Consider the following 20,302-nt stretch of genomic DNA (forward strand, 5'->3'; position numbering starts at 1 on the left):
ACAATAGCATCAAAATAAGGCTAAGAATATAGATATAAATATGAAAAACAGACATAGAAGAACACTTTTATTTTAAGAATAAGGATCAGACTCAATATAATAGGGTCAGATTAAAATATTGGTGAAAGCTGTCCAATTTACTTTCAAAGGGTTGTATCCAACAGTGGACTTGTTGTAGCCTAAGCAATCCTTTCTACCAATTGAAACCCTGTATATATTCCATACTGTTCAGAGGGTCCTCCAACTCTCAGGAGAAGCTCTTGGCAGGCATAAACGGCTGCACTGGATAAGGTGGATTTGACATTACACAGGGAAAAGGAAAATAAAAGCAGACATGACAGGGGTGTAGCCTGCTGGGAAAATGTAACAGTCCCATCTGTTAGTCTGCCTCTGTCCCTGCCCACCACTGGCATGTGAGCTCTGGGCGACTGCCTATGAGAGACTGTAGCTCTTTGGCAGAATTTCAATTCACTCCCAGAAATCTTACAGAATTATATTCAAGAAATTTGAATGTTCGTTTGAAGAGTTTTTGTTTTAGCTCTGTATTTTTTTATGCAAACATGTTCAGGATTTTTGGATGGGAATCAGTCTAGAAATGATTTTAATAAATAAATAATTAACTCATTTAAGTAAGTCAAAGAAAAGTAACCCAGGTGATTTGTATAACCAGCAATATACGCGTTGTAGCATTAAAATCTATGGTAGCAATGCAATGCTTTGCAGAGATCACTGACACTGATGAGAGAAGGGGTCTTGTTCCAATGCAGAAGAATGGCTTCTAATTTTAGTTCTTGCTGGCTGCCTGTAATGATGTCCTACATGGGAATTATTTGTTGATCCCCAGTTACAAAACTATGCAAATTGCAGTGAACGATAACTCAGTTTAATTGATCAGTGTCTGATGGATTTTTTTTATTTTTTTGCAGTAAAAGGGATAACATCATAAAGTTCTCCTATTGTCCATTTTTAATTAGATGGAGGATAATATACAATGTGAGAAGAGCTGTAAGCAGTAATGACTACTTGGATTACAATATAATAAGCTTGTCTTCTTTTGTAGAGGTCTCAGTGTCCATACGTAAATTTCCACAGGCAATTATATGACAGAGTTAAAGGACTAGAACAAAATTATTTATGAAGAAATAAAATTAAGAAAAGACGGTGGCACTTTTATTTGTTCCTGAGTAAATGTTTGAATTACTGTTATTTTTAGAATTCTGTATAACAACTACAAAACTATTGCACTATAGGTTGATTTTACTTGTCACTGTTCGTAGCCATAATGCATTTTCAAATGCATTTCTGTTATCAACATGTTCACTTGGTTTAGATCTAAAGAATGCCATGTGTCACCAGCTATAATGACAGGAAATAGAGCCCCAGTATGTATAATACTGCCATTTCTCAAATGTATGATGCATATGACAATATTGGTTTCTTGATTGTACTACAATCTGTCCCCCTCCAAAAGGCAATATTTATTATTAGCAGTCATCAGAAATTGAGTACCTATAATTGCCACAAGTATAGATGGTAGGAGAGCCAAAGCAAGATGATGCCTCAATCGTATACTTAGTTCTTCACTGCTACTATTTAATTCAGCTGCTGTTTATTTCAGCAGGCAAAAGGTAGCTGGCTGAGAAAGTCAAATATATGGTTTGGTTTACTCATGTTGTCAGGACCAGATTTTACTGATTTTCAAAAAGATCCAGAATCCTGATTATTGGAAGTCCATGAAATATATCTGTTTGCCAAGAAATATATTGCATGTTGTATGGTTGATGAACTAGCATCCACAGGAGAGATAAATAAAACAGTACAGACACTTGCAAGTCAGGCTTCACTGTCGGACACAGGGTAGATCAACTCTAGCAGTAAGCTTGTTCCTCAAGTAGAAGAAAAGCAATAGAGACAAAAAGTGCTATCTGAATTGAAGGTGTTATGAAAATTCCAGAAGTTGAAACAGATGGCCAAGACTTCCTAGGCTGAAAGCTACCTTTGATGAGCAAGGGCTGTTATTCACAACAGCCACCAATGTGGAGAAGCTGATGGAAGCTCCCTTCTGGGTTATGGATGCAACATTCACAACATTCCCCACATTCTTCTGGTAAATGTATTCTATCCATGCACCTGTTGGAAACAGCAGAAAATTCCAGAGTATTGCCATGTGTATATTCCTTATTGCGCACTGATTCAGTCATGTTACACCTGAGTCTTGCATTTGATTGTGATTTTTTCCCCTAAATGAAAGACCTTGAATGGAGTCTATAAGTGCAGTTTATTTCTCAGTTTCACGCAGGTACTAATCATTGCAACATGCTACAATTTCCTTAATGGGTTTATATACTTTCGCCCTTCAAGGGAAGAAATAATTTGTAGTCACCCATTTAAGAGCTGATCAGTATTTAGGTCATTATATGAAATCTAATCCTGAAGGAAAGCTGTTTTGTTGCTTTGGCTTTCTGTCCATCTGTAGACATAGCAGCTAATTTTAATGATTTCAAAGTAGAAATATCACTTGGTATGTACTGAAAATTGCCTGATAATTATCATTACATACAGGTACAATAAGTAAATTCTAAAGGACATGAGACATAATTTAAGAAATGGTAGCAATATGAGACATGATTAATCACTGCTTTATGCTGGTGTTTTCATGCAACATTTTGGTTGGTTATAGAAAGAGGTGACACAGGGCATTGTACATACCAAACCCAATACTACTTCTTCTGTTCTTGAAAGAGCCGGCATTGGTGCGCCTGTAATTGTAGGAAGGTAAAAAAGGAAAATAATGAAGAAAAATGATACTTTAAATGTGTTTTTGTTGCTAAAAAAAAGTAAAGAAGCATCAGTAATCATACAGAACAGAAAAAATAAAGGGGACTACATAAGGATACTAAAAACTTCACTGAAATATGATGTCAGATACTGTCAAAAACTGCTCTGGAGATTCCAACCATGTGGAACAGAAAGGGGTGTAGGAAGCTGCAGGGAGACAAAATTGCCCCCTTCCCTGTTCCATTGACTAAGGCCTTCATTAGAGGAACAACATCAGCTGGATTCTACCCTTTATGTTTATTATTATTAATTTATTAGATTTATATGCCACCTTTCATCAAAAGATCTCAAGGCGGCTCACAAGATAAAAATGCAAGATGTTTCCACTGGTGTTTCCAAAGCAGCTCAGTATAATCTAATGCTCCAGTTTTCATTAATCTGTGCAATTAGACTATTTTGAACAAGCTGTAAATGTTTAAAATATAGAGGCTTGAGATTGGGAGGAAATTATAGGAAACTAAATTTCTGGAACAAAAGGGTGTGGAAATGAAGATGACAAAGCAGAATTCTGTAATAATTACTATATGAGTTCTACAACCAATTAAAAGTGCAAACACAATATTTCTACACTTAAGATGATGTACTAATACTGGTGCTGAATTAAAGGGAAAACAGCACCTGCAGATAAAAGTATACCACCCCACTTCTTTTCAGTTATCCAGTGGATCACATTTCATATTCAAGCTTTCAGCATGTATGTGTATATGCTTCTTACCAGAATAACATGCATTATTGATTATGCCATCATTGTATTTAATGACTTGACTGGTAGCCATATGTGATAAAGAATTCCACGCAGTCAAATGTGTGGAATTGCATGACAGTGAGTATGTGGCTTGGCAGAGTGGAGAAACCAATTTCTCCACCAGCCTGATTGATATAAACCAATTTTCTTTTATTAGTCTGTTAAGAGAGTATTGTCTGCTGTTTCCATGCTTGCTGTGGAAGAAATGACTTCAAAGGACTATTAGCAGGCTAGTAATTTTGGGGGGCTTCTTTATAAAGTGAAATTATGCCCCCCATTTAGTTCTCATTCTCCCCTGTTTAATTCTATCCCTTCTACTGATGTTCCTGTATAGTAATTACAATAGTTTCACCAGAAGAAATAAACAGAACCTATAAAAATTGCATCAAACATACTTCACATTAAATTCCAAGAAAATAAGAGGATAGGACTTGCACCATAGTAATAGGTTAGCACATTACAGAATGACCGGATATTTTACAGCCTATCCTCTGTGAGGTTCAATGGGGTGGAGGGAAAGGAATATAGATTGCTTGTATAATACAATGTGGTACATTAGAGTCAAGTCTTATATATTAAGGTCTACTGTACACTGTTAATATTCCCATATTTGACAGGTTAGTCATAACCTAACAATTATTTACACAGTGCACAGAACTGGAAACCTATTGAAACTGACCATGAAATACCTTGCCAGGTCATTTAATTGAGTACCCTGATAATATATTAAAGTACTTATTGGTCCTCTCTCAATAAAAATGCCCTAGCTCCTTTAATCTCAACTGTAAAAAAACACAAAAAAACCACAAAAAAACTTAATTGGACATTATTTGAACTCATCTCTGTGGGTGATGGATTTTTTTAAAGGATAAAGGAAAAAAGAAAGATCTCCCCACCCTATAAGCTGACCTAGTCAGCCCCTGCTACTCTGATGCCTTTTCAAAATAAGTTGAAAACAACTGCTTTGCAAATCTTTTTCTAGATCAAGAGTAGTCATTTCCTTCAGGATTTCTTTATATGATTCTACTTTGGATAATAATCTTTGCATCACCATCAGATAGTCTACAAGAAACAGGATGAGAACATGTATTGAAAAACTTATTACAGTAAAGTTCAAGGACAGAGTCAACAAAAGCCAGAAAGGCAGAAACAAAGAAAGCCCAGTTCCAAATAACACCATTTTATACCCAGTAAAATACTCATGGGAGTAGGTTTAATAGGTATAACCAACTCAGCTGAGATTATCAGAAAGAACAGCTCCAAACAGAAAAAACAACAACTTCAAAATAAGCACCATCCTTGGAAGTACATAGCTTCAACCATCTTCTCAAAGTATACTAGCACATACAAGATAAACTTTGCCAGTTTCTATTAAGAATAACAATTTATGAGAGGAGACATATCCACAGTGGTGTATGGGACATTCGACTTTGCAGATAATAGCAGTGAAATCTGACACCAAAGGACATTCCCCAAAGGACATCTATCTTATTTGTGGAACATATTTATCTGCACACAAGGCAAGGGTGTCATATAAAATTTGCTATAATTCAAAGAGGTCACCATTAGAAGAATTCTAGTGGAAGATTCAAGACATTAAGAGAACTAAAAAAAAAGTATACTAGTACACACATATAATCATTTTCTTTAGTATTTACCTCTTGCTTTATTATCTTAATGCTCCCAAAGAGTGTTATGGTATAAAACAAGCAATGTTCAATAAGCTCATAAAACTACATTAAAAACACCAACAAACAGGTCCAACAAAATAATTAACAATAACTAAAGCAGTGGTAAAAAGAATTCAGAGCTGCAAAGAATTGGTTGGTAGCAAGTAACAGAATATGTGCTGGGACTAGGGTTAATGGAGAATTGTACAGAAATATGAAGACTGGAACTTGCCATGAGAAGTCATTCTCAAGACCACCTCTTACTCATTTCCAGCAGTTATATAATTTCATATTTCCAATATAATCTTTATAGATATATCTTTATAGTTAGGTACGTTATGACCCTTTCTTTCCATATTCTCTTGCATCCCCAACAAGATGCATCAAAACAATATCATATTATAAATAGCCCCAAATCTGAATACAATGTATAATCACATAACTAGATAGTTCTTTCTCATAATAATATGTTCAAATTATCCACAAAATAATGTGCACAAGTCCTACAGATTTTGAAGAGAGCATTCACCCTGCAGTTTGTCTTCGGGATTATACCTAGATAAAGCAAATTAAGGGAGCATTTTTAAAGGGGAAATACTGACATTCTAAATTATAGGGGAAATGTAGAGAAATGTCCTGTCAAATTTCAGCAGGGAATTTTTAAGAGATCAACAAAGTATTCTTACCCATGCTTATTCAGAAGCAAATCTTACTGAATTCAATGACACTTACTCCCTGTAAGTGGATATAGGACAGCATTCTTCAAAAATGTTCCCTTATTTTGGATTGTCTCATCTCTGTGCAGAAAACAAGTTTCAAGGAAGACCATTTCCCTTGAAGTCTGTGGAATTGCTGTTGTTAAGTATTTTGTCTTTATTTTCCTCTCCGCTGGAAAATTGCAATTCCCACACTATCGTATAAATATATTGGAAACAAAAGTACCAAACTCAAAGTGACATTGGTATTTACACCATTCCTCCAACTCCATTTTTTCCAGTAATAAAGAGATATATTTAGCCTTTACTCAACATAATCCTGATTCTTAAAAAAATAATAATCAAGGGAGACTGTTTTACCTTGTCACCTTCAGAGAATGTGATTCCATCGATTGCTCTTTTCCAAGTAATTTCAGGGACAGGTTCTCCTTCTGCCTCACATATGAGGGTAGCTTGGCCATTTTCAAAGGTAGTTTCATTTTTAAGTTGTATTATTTGAGGCTGTACTGTTAGAAATATAATTTATATTATTCATTCTTGATTTGAATAAATATGAACAATGCTATTTGTTTAGCTAGAAGATTTATAAGCTACCCTTCATTGGTACCAATACCAATGAAGATACAACACAAAATAAATTATTAAAAGACAATAATAAAAGAAAGCATCAGGAAACAAAACAGCAACTCAACAACAAAGGAGAGAAAAGGACTAAAACAGTAACTAAAAAGGTTGAGTGGGTATGCCTTTATTTAGCACTATGTTAGTGTTGGGTGGGTGACATTCCACAAGAAGGCTGCAGCCATGGAGAAGGCTCTATCATGCATAACTTCAAGTCTCCCCTAGCAGTGGAATGAAAGGAAGAGTACTTGACAATTTGAAAACATTTTTTGGATCTGAACACACATAAATATTTAGCAGGACACACAGAGAGAAAGGGCATTATTGGAAGTGCATCAGTGCCCCCAGGGAATGGGAGCAGGGCGTTCCTCTTATAGATTGTGCTGAAATTTGCTATTAACTGGTTTTTGTAGATAATTATGCCAAACTTGTTATACTCAAATGTATTACCAACTGAGTGCCACTTCCCCTGGAACTTCGGTAACCTATGATGAATGAAATTCTGCACATTTGTGGTAAAGCTTTCATCACAGCAGGCATCCAAATCTAGCGGATTTTAGGTGTACATGCAGACATTGTTTAGTGTCCAACCCATACAGGTGATGAAAACATTAACTGCTGTGAAACCAAGTGAAGTTCTGAAATAAGCTTGTAACTTACAAAAGGAAAGACTTTAACATAGTCAACTAAACTAATCAGATTTATTCATTTGGCAACCATTACAAATTTGAAAATACAAGGTATACATGTCGTTGACAACAAAGAATCTTGTAGAATAGTAATACATTAAATCAGAAGTGGGGAAGCCTGGGTGTTTCTTATTTCCAAATCTAAAATTTAGCAATAATTCAAGTCCCCTTGTAGCACTAATCAGAACATACTTTTTGTAAGACTGTGAATAAATGTAAGCAATAAAAGAAAAGAAAAAATAGCAGCCATTGAGTAAATGAAACTGGAAATTGTTGGTTTCGGTGCATCAGTGCATCACTTCCATACTAAAAGAATGAAAGTTGTATTTCAAATTTAGAAAAAAGTTGCAGCGAACCCTTATAACTTTTAAAAAGTAGTCTTCTTCAATGCTTCAGTTAGCTGCCACAGGATTTTCATAGTGCTGTTTGTGCTTACTAAGGAAAAGGGGGGAGGGGTGTTTTTCAAGCTAAAGATGAAATGTTTCCCTCACTCTTTTAAATAGTGCTAAAGGCATTTGGAGCTATCTACTAGTTTCAAATCAGAGTGCTTGGCTATAATAAAGCAGGAAAAGGGGTAATGTCTGTGGGTGTTCCTGTATTTTTGCCAGCCTGACAGACACTAGGCTACTCAAATTCAGCATTAGAAATAATGGTAAGTTATAGCATCACTGTCCCTCCCCTAGGTTATCCTAATGAATCCTTGGGGATTAGCATTTGGGCTGGGGGAAGAATCACAATATGTAAGATACTATAATCCCTATTCCCTGAGATATGTTGCTTTATGGAAAATCTAAGTTTCCTTTAAAACTCCTCAGAGTTCAGAAGTTTGCTTATTCCTTTTTTACCTTAGGTGAAATTTCTGGCAACTTGGACGTATGCCATACACCAGGCATAGGCAAACTCAGCCCTCCAGATGTTTTGGGACTACAACTCCCACCATCCCTGACCACTGGTCCTGTTAGCTAGGGATGATGGGAGTTGTAGTCCCAAAACATATGGAGTGCCGAGTTAGCCTATGCATGTCATACACCCTTGCACAGCACCTCCAAATTTGTCTGAAATCTTTATGTGAAATTCAGTGGCAACTTTAACAATACAACAGGAATCAGAATATGTACTCTAATTTTGAACAGAGTTCAAAGGTAGATATAGCAAGCAATACTTACCAAAAACTTGAAGAAATGTCTGATTTGTCATCTTTCCTGCTTTATTTCTTGCTTCACAGATGTAAGGTCCAGCATCAATATTTTTGATATCTCTAATGGTCAGTTCTGTATTGCTTCCCCTTAGTACGTATTTTTCATTTTCCTCAATGCGTTTTCCTCTCCTGAGAGATGAAAATGATTTATAAGCACAAAGCATACTTTATCATCTGATCTGAAACAGGCAAGCATTTCAAAACAATATTACTGTTGTTATTTGGGTTGTCTTGGGTGAGATAAAGTGACTAACAGATTTAATAAATAAATAATGATAAATAAGTCTTAGAATATTTTCACGATCATTTCTAGTACATAGCATACTAGTGTCAATAGTAGCACACAGTTTCTTGGTTCACTGGCAAATGTACAGTGCTATTTAAAAAAAAATTGCAAGGCAATTCATTTTAATAGGGTTCACTGAATAATTGAGGACTATGCAAATTAATTACCTGAGGTCAAATTATTTATTAGCTTCAGGTAAATTCAATATAACCTCACACATTCCAACCTTTTCACTGGATGTACAGCTCCAGTCATGAGAGTTTAAATATATTCTCACTGTACTACTGAACTTACTACCCACAGTCACTTTATCATGATTGACTGACCTGTGCCCAATTTAATCACAAAGTTGAACAACTAACAGAAGAGATGTACAGTGGTACCTTGGGTTAAGAACTTTATTCGTTCTGGAGGTCTGTTCTTAACCTGAAACTGTTCTTAACCTGAAGCACCGCTTTAGCTCCTACTGCCGCTGCACTGTCACTGCACGATTTCTGTTCTCATCCTGAAGCAAAGTTCTTAACCCAAGGTAGTATTTCTGGGTTAGTGGAGTCTGTAACCTGAAACATATGTAACCTGAAGCGTATGTAACTCTAGGTACCACTGTACTCTCATAGGCTGTATTCAGACAGCACTTTATTTGGTCTTCCTGACCTTTCCATACCTGTTAATTTTCATGTTTTATGGTCACACAAGAACAAATGTCACTGGACATGTCTCCACAACCCTACCCGTTACATACGTTTCAAGGTACAGACCCTGACGTTTTATGGCATAAAAGCAACTTCTAGAAATCCACTGGAATCTAACAGAAGTTTAACATTCATTTACGTCTTAATTGTTTTGAGAAATATAAATGGGAGCATACAGGTGAGATTGTGGTGACATGTCCAGCGACATTAGTTCTTGTGTTACACCATGGCCACTGGTGTGAATGAAATATGAATGCATTTTGAAAGCTTGGGTTAGCTGTTTCTCTCCTACTGGACTCAATATACCAAATACCAAAGAGGTTACAATTTAAGCAAAAGGGACGTTACTGTACGTTGCTGTAGTGTAGGACAGTGTTCCCCAACCTTGGGCCTCCAGCTGTTTTTGGACTACAATTCCCATTATCCTTGACCACTGGCCTTGTTAGTGAGGGATGATGGGAGTTGTAGTCCAAAAACAGCTGAAGGCCCAAGGTTGGGGAACACTGGTGTAGGAGGAAGAGAAAACCTGTAATATTAGCAAAAATCCTGCTTCATTGTTGCAAATTATAGCCTGCTCACACCATGCAGAATATGTCTTTTTCTCAAGGATATGGGAAGAAAAAAGAAAACTGAAAAACCAAACCAAAAATAAACCCCCACAGCTAAATACTGGATATTTTCATCTTTAAAAGAAAGCTTTATACTCCAAAACATGCTATCCTCAAACAGGCAGAGAGGGAATTACCCCGGGGCAACAGGAAGTTCTGCTTATGTCAGGAAACAAGGATCTGAATACCAACAGTTGAGGTTGCAAATAAGTCTTCAAGAGATTAATAATTTAAGAAAATGAACAATACTAAAAGAAGGCATCCATTTTCATTTTTTAAAGATAACCCTCAGAATTTTTTTAAAGATGTTATCAGGGGGACTTCTTTTCAATCAATGATAATTGCCATTGAAAATGACGTTTTGATAAAATCTGCTGATTTAGTTGCTTCTACCTATGAAGGAACTTTTCTGTTGAAAGATCCGCAAGATCAGATTTCAAACCCTCCAGTGAACAGAAGAGATCTCATCCAGCAGCTTATATACAGGTGGGCACTATAAAAATAGCATGTACAAGTCTACTACTGTAATTCTCAACATTGAAAAAAAATATTGCTATGAATAATTTCATGCTAGACTGAGTATAGTACTGGAATTGCACCCCTTTCCTTTTAAAATCTATGCATCTATGTGCAAACTGCATCAGTTTGCAAACTACAGCTTTTGTAATATTTATTTAAATAGATAAGCAGAAAGAAAAAAGTTGGTAAAATAACTTCTCTGAGAGATGACCCCTCATGCTTTTAACATAACGAAATGGTATTTTTATGCAATACCTGAGTCAGATTTTTCATGTTCAAAATTGCAGAAGCATCTTTGAGAAAGAGTATGCTTCTGAACACACAACTGGAAATACTTGTTTAGACAGAAAAGCTCAGATTTTTGATTGACTTTTCTCTTAAGCACCTCTTTGCTCATTACAATTTACATACGAGAGAAATATGAGATTTGGGACAGAATCCCAACAAAATGTTTTCTGGAAAAGAAAGCATCTCTCAACAAGAGGTGATTAGTAAATAGAAATAAAGTTTGACCATGGACTGTATTAGTTATAGTCTATGTAGCAATGTTTCTAAACAAATTACCTTATCCATATGTGGGAATACAACTGAACTTGTATTCTAAAAAGGTAAGGTAAAGGACCTCTGGATGGTTAAGTCCAGTCAAAGGCAACTATGGGAGAAGGCGGTCATCTTGCTTCAGGCCGAGGGAGCCGGCATTTGTCAGACAGCTTTCTGGGTAATGTGGCCAGCAGGACTATACTGTTTCTGGTGCAACGGGATACCGTGATGGAAACCAGAGCACACGGAAATGCCATATATCTTCCCACCGCAGCGGTACCTATTTATCTACTTGCACTGCTGTGCTTTCAAACTGCTAGGATGGCAAAAGCTTGTATTCTACATCTAATTGGCACTGAAGATTTGCATGCAAAATGATGGAGGCCCAAACCACCTCAGTCAAAAAGGGTAAGAGAAACAACCCAGCCACACTTTCAGTGGGTAGAATAGAGTTGCACGTGGGGAAAGGCCTGCAGAACTGCTCTAGGCTCCATCCATAGTGCAGCAGATTGAGGTGTGTGTATTGCACCCCGCAGTCCCTGGAGACTCATCTGGATGAACTGCTGGTGGATCATCTGGATGACAAGCTGATGACTGCACTGAATATGAAAGTCTGAACTTTTGCCTCTCCCCAGCTTGGCTGAAGCACTATCCACTTTGGCAGTGTAACTCAGATATAAACAAAGTGAATAATATTTCAGGATCCATGTCTTTCTTGTATTTACAGCATTCAGACAATGTTTCATGTTAATTTTGATGGTTTCAGAAAGCACAAAGTCCAATTACATGACATTTCCAACAGGAATAAAGTAAAAACAAGAACAAAATACCTGCTCAATTAGTGACCCTTTAAAAAGAAATCCCTATGAGCTGAAAGGTTTATTTTCACCTCACTATTCAAATGTATATTTGAAATATCTCTGCAGCATATATTTGAGCTTACCTATACCAATTGATTTCAGGTTCAGGAGAACCCATGGCTCTGCAGAATAATGTAATTGACTCTCCTCGATCTGCTGTGGCATTAAAGGACTTCTGTAGCAATGTGATAGCTGGAGGAACTGAAGAAAATATGGAAAATGGATGTAAGGTTAGATAAGGTTAGAAAGCACACAGATCCCTCTCGTTTCTTAAAGTAACTTTGCTATAACCATTTCATTTTCGAACCACAAATAAGGCCGATGGATAATTTTTAGTCAAGTAAAATTCAGTTACTTATTTACTATCAAAAAGAACAGGCATAGGCAAACACAGCCCTCCAGATGTTTTGGGACTATAACTCCCACCATTCCTGACCACTAGTCCTGTTAGCTAGGGATGATGGGAACTGTAGTCCCAAAACATCTGGAGGGCTGAGTTTGCCTATGTCTGATCAAGAATATTAGCAGTTTATAGTTTCAGTTTTAGTCAGTTCAGAGTTAACCACAGTACTTCTATCAGAAGAAACCATGGATATTTAAACCTTAATTGTTAGGCTCTAAACTGTTAACTCTTAGCATTTTGATGCCATTTTAAAATTAAAAATATATAGTGATTTTTTGACATAAATGCATGATAGTTTTTAAAGGTTACTGCAGTATAAATGTTTTAAGGAGTTCATTACTGGAAACAGGAAAAATGCCTTAACAATAGCACCTTAGATTAGCCAATAGCTTTTTATTACTTCATTTTTTATTATACTATGTCTGCATGTATCTTCATTCTGGAAGGAGGGGATATAAATGTTTGGTTTGGCTGGACTGTGCCCATTCTATGCACTATAAAGGTAAAGATAAAGGTACCCCCGACCGTTAGGTCCAGTCGTGGATGACTCTGGGGTTGCACATTCATCTCGCTCTATAGGCCGAGGGAGCCGGCATTTGTCTGCAGACAGCTTCCGGGTCATGTGGCCAGCATGACTAAGCCGCTTCTGGCAAACCAGAGCAGCACACGGAAATGCCGCCAGGGAAGTACCTATTTATCTACTTGCACTTTGACATTGTTTCAAACTGTTAGGTTGGTAGGAGCTGGGACTGAGCAATGGGAACTCACCCCGTCACGGGGTATCAAACCATGACCTTCTGATAGGCAAGCTCTAGGCTCTGTGGTTTAGACCACAGCGCCACCCACGTCCCTTCTATGCACTATACCACACACTTAATAAAAGGTGCCATTTTGAAAAATAATAATATAGAGTTGTATCTAATGAAATCATAGAAGATGATTAACTGAAATTCAGAGGTCTGCTCTAAGTCATACACAACCCATAATTAAGGTAGTGTTTAAAAATAATACACCAAACATTATGCCTTGGATGAAAAGAAATGTTAAGTGAGACTCCACTTGCCCCATTGGAGCACTGTCACCTTCCCAGTATGGAACTGCCTTTCAGCTTATGCAGGGCACCTTTGGACCCAGGCCTATCTTTTTAATCAAGATACTTCTGCTGAACTGAAGATCATTTAAAATAAAAGGTTTGCATGGATACATATATGTAATAAAAGACTACAACCCTGGTCACATGTAAACTTTAGGTGCACAACAATAGTCACAAACATTAGATTATATACGTGTGTGTGTTTGGCTGCAGCATCATTAAATGAAAGTCTCAAGGTGTAATTTAACAAGCTGATAAAGTTGCTACAGTAATGAGCATAATATTGAATCCTTGATTATTCTGAAATATATAAGTGGAGGTTCACCCAATGTAACATCTAGCCCAATTTCTATTATAAACTGGAATGTGAACTCAATGGTAGACTATTACCTTGATATTATAGTATTAGAAAAATTGATTTTGTTCATGACTTTTGCCAGACCTCAGCTATTTACACACTTAGAGTAAGCTACAGCATATTTTGTGGTAATAACAAGGCAAGAGAAAGCACTGAGGGCCACACATAAAGGGTGATAATTTAGATTTACGTAATATTTTGTTTGGTGGTGCTAAGCAGAATTATTTTAACACAAAAAACAGGCATCTCTCTCTTTTTCTCTGTCTCTCTCTGTGTGTAGAACTGTTCAGTTTTGCTTCTTACCATTTACAAGTACAATGATATCCCGAAAGTCAATTTCCCCTCTGGCTTCTACTCTTCCTTCACATCTGTAAACACCTTCATCACTTTTATTGATTTTAAGAATTTGAAGATTATTGTTTGGCAGCATGGCAAACCTATCTGGAAAGGCATGTAAGATATAAAATAGTATCAGTAAGTGAAGGCACTGCTGGGAACATGGTTATGAACTGATAAAATTTAAACTATTCTGCTATACTATCAGAGAGCTCATCAACAAAACATACTTCAATTTACAAGTAAAATGTAATTCTAGAAGCTCAGTTATCCTATATCAAATGCTTCATGTTGTCTTTTTTAAAAAAATTAACAAATGTACCTCTTATAAACAACAGCTCATCTGACCCATCATACCTCACAAACTTTCCTAAGAAGAAACGAATATCAGAACAAGAAAAAGGGAGGCAGGAAAGAAAAAAAAAAGAACAGATGCGGCAAGAGAGATAAAGAAGTAAGTTAGGGAAAGCCAACATGGTTCCCTCCAGACATTGTTACACTGCAGTTCCTATCATTCTGACCTCTGGCTATGCTAGCTGGCTTGGGCATGTGCAAGTGGTTGCCCAACAAGCACAGGAAATGAACCACATTGGCTATTGGAAGGTTATATATGAATTTATCTACGGATTCTCAATCATTTTTATAAGTCTCTCTCCTGTTATATGACTTTTCCACACACTGAACTCTTGCATGTCTCTACTATGTAACTGATAACAGGAGAGTGAGATAGCTCATGGTTTTGAAGTTTTAACTTTTTGCCACCAATGAAGGTTGTTGAACTCATAATGCAGGGGTCAGTCCAAGCTGGTCCACAAGACTGTTCTCACCCAAACCATGCCAATATCCCCCAAACCTCCTCTCAGGTGTGAGGGAGGTAAGGGTGCAGCTCCAAAGGAATAATGCAAGCTCAAAAGCACTGGCAGAGAACCCCACTTGGGTATGTATGCTGCTGAGGGGGATCAATGTTGAGTGAGACCCCCTATTGTTTGCAGGTGAAGTTTCATAGCACATCTGCAAACAGACATTTTTGCTTTCCAGATACCCCCTGCAGATGGAAAATGTAACTGCTGTAACTCAATGTAACTCCTAATCATCCTTAACAGCAAGCCTCTTTGCAGGCACACTCCCAGTGCCAATCAACTTCAAATGGTTGCAACCTGATATAATAAAGTCAGGTGACTGACCAGTGGAGGCCCTGCCCACCTGTCAAAGATGGTCTGCAGGGGGGTTAGGAAGGAGAGGTTCTGGCCACCTGCTGAAACCATTGCCCTACCTCTCTCCCAATGTAGCACTTAGAAAGCTCCCACAATGATTTAAATAATCCAGAATCAACTGACTGATTGAAAATAGGATAGCAGAAGACAAAGAAAGAATAATTCAATGCTCCAAATCATGGCAAAATCCAACAACCATAGAGCAGATATTTATATCTTTTGTTAAAATTCAGTCATTTTCCTGATGTTTAATTCAGCATATTTTAGCTAGTTCTCAGAATTTACTAAGGAAGTATAGAAATTAAAGTAGAATTGAAGTCATGTATGAGAAAAAATATCGTCTTGAGGGTCTAATCCAAAGACCAAACAAATGAAGATTAACATGACAATTCTTGAATTCACTGGTCTCCATGACTAACCTAATTTACAACCAAGTTTTAAAGCTAAAAATTTACAAATGTCTTCCCACAGCTGTTGACTAGAATTTTTTATTTTTATACTTGGCAAGAGTCTACCTAACTGTGGGGTTACTTAACAAGAAGGTACCAAACATAGTCAGTTTGTAAATTCAAGAGGGATCCTGAGCAGAGAAGTCTCAAACAACACAGAGTCTAAAATAACCTGGTAGATAGTCCTGTGGCCACAACCACCACTTCTTTGGGAAATTTCTTTCATCACTGAGTTTGTACATAGGACCCAAGTAGTCACCAGGGTTTTTGTTTTGTTTTGTTTTGTTTTTGGCCAGTTTTATCTTGTGGCTTTCATTTGCCAATCCCTAAGCTATTTACCTTTCTTTGCAATGGAAAATTAAATTTCAGAGGGATATATCAGGAAAAGGACTACATCACGATTTAATAGTAACATTAATTGCATTCCCCATCTCCACAATATAACATCTCAATGACCACATTTACTCATTATTTTGCTAACACAATAGGTGTTTCATTACTATATCAGAACATTAACGTAAGTGCCTTTAAACTGGTTGAATGTAGAATGAAAACAGATAATTTAAAGAGTTACCAAAATACTAACTGTCAGCAATATTTGAGACTTCCTCATTTTGATACAACCAGCTGACAATAGGTGCAGGTGAACTAGTAACACGGCAAATGACTTGTACATCTTCTCCCTGTACAAATTCTTGTGGGGATGAGATATCTTGGAATGTGAGCTTTTCTAAGAAAGAAGGAAAGACAGTTTAGTTAGTAGCTTCTACCATTTGCTGAGAATTCCAAAGTACATTACTTAGGTAACAAAGAGAATTTACTTAGTACTTTAAAGTGTTAAAAGTATTTCACATGCAAGTTGGATAAGTACGATTATTGTATTGTTCTGTTGCAGCAAAAAGACAAGGTCGATGGCAAAAATATAAAGCAGGGTATCAGTGCTATATTATTTATTTATTTCATAAAAGTCATACACTGCTTGATTGTTCTTGTTTTTTAAATCACATCAAATTTGTTTTCAAAAATACCAGAATACTTTAAGTTTCTATTAACAAAGACAAAACTATTTCAAGTTAAAAGTAAACCATTGTTGTTGTTGTTTAGTCATTTAGTCGTGACCAATTACTATAAATAAGTCTTCTGCTGCCATCTATTATAAATATATATATATGAAAATTTGCTTACTTCAAAGTAATCGTTGAGTACATACAATACTTAGCACTGAGTAGCCCCAATATAATGAATACTTTTGATATAAAGTTTACAGAGCACTTATATTCATCATTTTCGGTACAACATGAAGGAAGAGAAGCCTCACTACTGAATTTATTTTCACCTTTGGATTTTACTTACGGTAAATTTCCAAAACAACAGTAGCCTCTTGAGTCTGTCCTCTAGAATCTGTTGCTTGACACCTGTATATTCCAGCATCTTCCACATTGGCATTGTAGATTGTTAACCGTGATCTGACACCTTCTTTCTGTACTACCACTCTTTGATTAGATACAATCTTCTCTCCTTGTGGGTTGTACCAATCTATACTCTCAGCCTCACCAATTACTAAAGGAAAGAAGAAAGAAAGACAACAATGTACATAATGAATAATGGACAAGGTATCAGGTACATTTCTTTAAAATATGCTATGCTCATGTGCATCAGTTTGGTTCTATATTTTGGGACAATATCAAGCAGCCTCACAATATTATGTCCAGTAGGGGTCTTCCAGAAGTTTGATTTTGTTAGGGGTGTGCATCTGATTTTACTGAATCCTAAATTAGAAACAAGCAACACAAAATGGCAGGTTTCAGGCTTGTCTAGGATTCCCATATTTCAAGAAGTAAAAATTCGGGTGATCTTGCAAAAAATAAAAGCTCAACACCTTTTTTTGCAATCTCGCCAAAATAAAGCCCCCTAAAACCCAGGCATTTCCTATAAAATGAAAAAAAAGAAAGAAAGAAAAGATGGGGATGTAGGCCCCCCAGAACAGGACATGTCTGGGATTTTCCGGATATATGGCAAGCCTAGGGTTGTCCAAACCAAAGAGGAATCTGTCTGAAGTGCCTTGAACTGAAGCAAGAACAACTAAAGTGATTTGGAGATACTTTCTTTTTTATATCTGTGGACAGTGTGCCTGCAAATATCATACCATTTCTCCCAAGATTCCAATGTAATGAAATTCCACTGTAAAAGTGGGAAAGCGGAAATAATTTAATTGCGTCTCTGCAATCACAATGCTTCAGGGAAAGGATGCTAAAAAGTACTATATCACTTTGTTTTTACCAGTTCTGCTTGTTTTGCTAGTTCTGCTAATGACATTTGTTTCCAAAATGATAGACAATCGAGTCTTTCTGCCTTTGTGTCATTGCCCAAGTATCCATTCCTGCATTGATATAATTTTTAAAAAACAAACTCTAAAAACAACAAAATAAATTAACCAACCATTCTATCTATTATTTGAATAAAACAACTGAAATGTAGAGTATTTTCAGGAACAAATTATTCATTAGTGGTTGACATTTGATTAGCTAGGTTTTGTTTGTATTACTTCTTTTTGTAATAATCTTTAATTATCTGCCATTAACTCAAAATTCAATTGGTCGGAATGAGTAGCCATAAAAATAATTACATAGAATGAACTTTGTACTTTCTCCTGTCCTAATACAATTTCAAAGTTAGAAGGTAGTGACCCCATGGTTTATAGACCTAATAATGTATACTTAAATTCTAATGGGATATCTCATTGTCTCCTGGCTATGATATGACAGTAAAATCAACTCCTTTCAAATCTCACTTGGAAGCACATTGCAGAGATCATGAAGCATAAATGCAGTGGAAATGTGATTTTCAGAGTTAAGACTTAGAAGGAAATTCCACCAATACCTGTACTCATTAAATGAAACCCCACATTGTTCAGATAGTTTAATTTATTCAGTAGCCACTGAATAATTAGTGCCAGAACATTTCTCAATGTTTCAGTTCATTATACATTTTTAATGCTTTGTAATGCATTTGCAGAACAGGTAGAGTTAGCTACTCAGTACCAGGAAAAGATTCCCCTCTAAATTTCCATACAGAGGGTTACTATGAAAAGCTCAGGAGAACATCCAGTAAAATAGAAAGCAACTCTATTCTTGCTATCTTTTCAGAAGTGAAAAGAGGTCATGCCCAGTGCCACTAATGTTTCCAACCAGCTCAGTTCTTCTCTCACTTAATTGCCTTAGTTTGTACCCTCTGCAAACTGGCTGCTTCAATATGAAAAACTCAATTCCTACCCAGGGCTGGCTCTACCATTATTTAGAGGTGGTGCCTGCATTATATTTGGGGCCATGAAAGAGAAGCAAATTATTAGTTTTTTAATTTATCATCGTCATCATTGTCATCATCATAAAATTTACATACCGCTTAATTTTATATATATATCAATATATATTGTCAGGGAACTGCCATCAGCTCAGAGACGAGAGGTGGAAGGGCAGTTGGGTTACAGGGAGCCTCCAAAGATCGTGAGAAGCAGCACTTCCTCCGTGAAGGAGGAAAGCCACGCCTCCAGTGGGGAAGGGATGCAGGGCTCGGAGGATGCAAGGGAGAGCCACAGTACCGAGCATGAACAAAGCAGGGGGGAGGCAGGTCCCCCTCTGCCCACGCCCTCTTTGCGCAGTCAGTTTTCGTGCAGAGAGAGGAGGCGTAGGATGGGGGTCAAAAGACTACTCTGCTGGGGAAAGTTTAAGGACCGCCCACTCCCAGATTCTGCTAGCGACTGAGCAGACATGGAATTGAGTCAATCTGCATTGTGAACATTTTGGACAGATAATAAAGCCTTGTAAAGACCAAAGTCTTGCCTATATATATATAACACCAGTTTACAAAGTATACCAAGTATACCATATGACTTGAAGGGAGCGCTATACCATCTGAATTGTAGGGACCGCTATATGCTGTTCTACCTGAGGCAGCCAAGTTCTCACTCTCCCCTTTTGCTCCTTAGACTACTGACTCCAGACCCATAGAGAGGAATCTTCACTTCTGAAAGTTTGCATATAAGGGACCATTTCACCAGGTGCCTGTGATCACCACATGGCACTAAATGATAAGAAAACACAATTCAAGCAAAGCACATTCCACACGGTTCAATGCTATGGGGGGGGGTAGAGTTGGAGAATATGTAATTTATACAGTTCGTGCAAAGATCAAGGACCATTTCCCAATCAATCAAATCAAAATAATGTCAGACATTATTCTCAAGTGGGGTGCCTACAAATAATTTTTGCTTCCATAAAAGCTCTGCAGGACCAGGCTTCCTGTAGACCAGAGAGTACCTATATTGGTATGTAACTATATATAATCTAAAATAATACAATGAAACATAAAGTGCACACAACATTAAGAATCCATGTTGATGTATCAAAAAATAATGTCAAAAAATATTACAAAATATTAGGTTGAAACTGCACTCTTCCTCATAAAACT

General features: G+C 36.9%; 1 protein-coding gene across 3 annotated transcripts in view; it reads right to left on the reverse strand.

Moving 5' to 3' along the window:
* NCAM2 (neural cell adhesion molecule 2) overlaps nucleotides 1-20,302 on the reverse strand; it is a 198,116-nt gene that overhangs the window by 80,595 nt on the left and 97,219 nt on the right. For all 3 annotated transcript variants that reach the window (XM_083500344.1, XM_083500346.1, XM_083500345.1), the window contains exons 3-8: nucleotides 17,189-17,395; nucleotides 16,422-16,565; nucleotides 14,140-14,277; nucleotides 12,066-12,183; nucleotides 8,446-8,606; nucleotides 6,330-6,475 (exon numbers count right to left, since the gene is read on the reverse strand). In XM_083500344.1, the coding sequence (XP_083356470.1) occupies nucleotides 6,330-6,475; nucleotides 8,446-8,606; nucleotides 12,066-12,183; nucleotides 14,140-14,277; nucleotides 16,422-16,565; nucleotides 17,189-17,395 (914 nt within the window). The remainder of the gene's footprint in view (nucleotides 1-6,329; nucleotides 6,476-8,445; nucleotides 8,607-12,065; nucleotides 12,184-14,139; nucleotides 14,278-16,421; nucleotides 16,566-17,188; nucleotides 17,396-20,302) is intronic.

Source organism: Podarcis liolepis, assembly GCF_965112155.1.
Source record: "Podarcis liolepis genome assembly, chromosome: 4".
Lineage (NCBI taxonomy): Eukaryota > Metazoa > Chordata > Lepidosauria > Squamata > Lacertidae > Podarcis > Podarcis liolepis.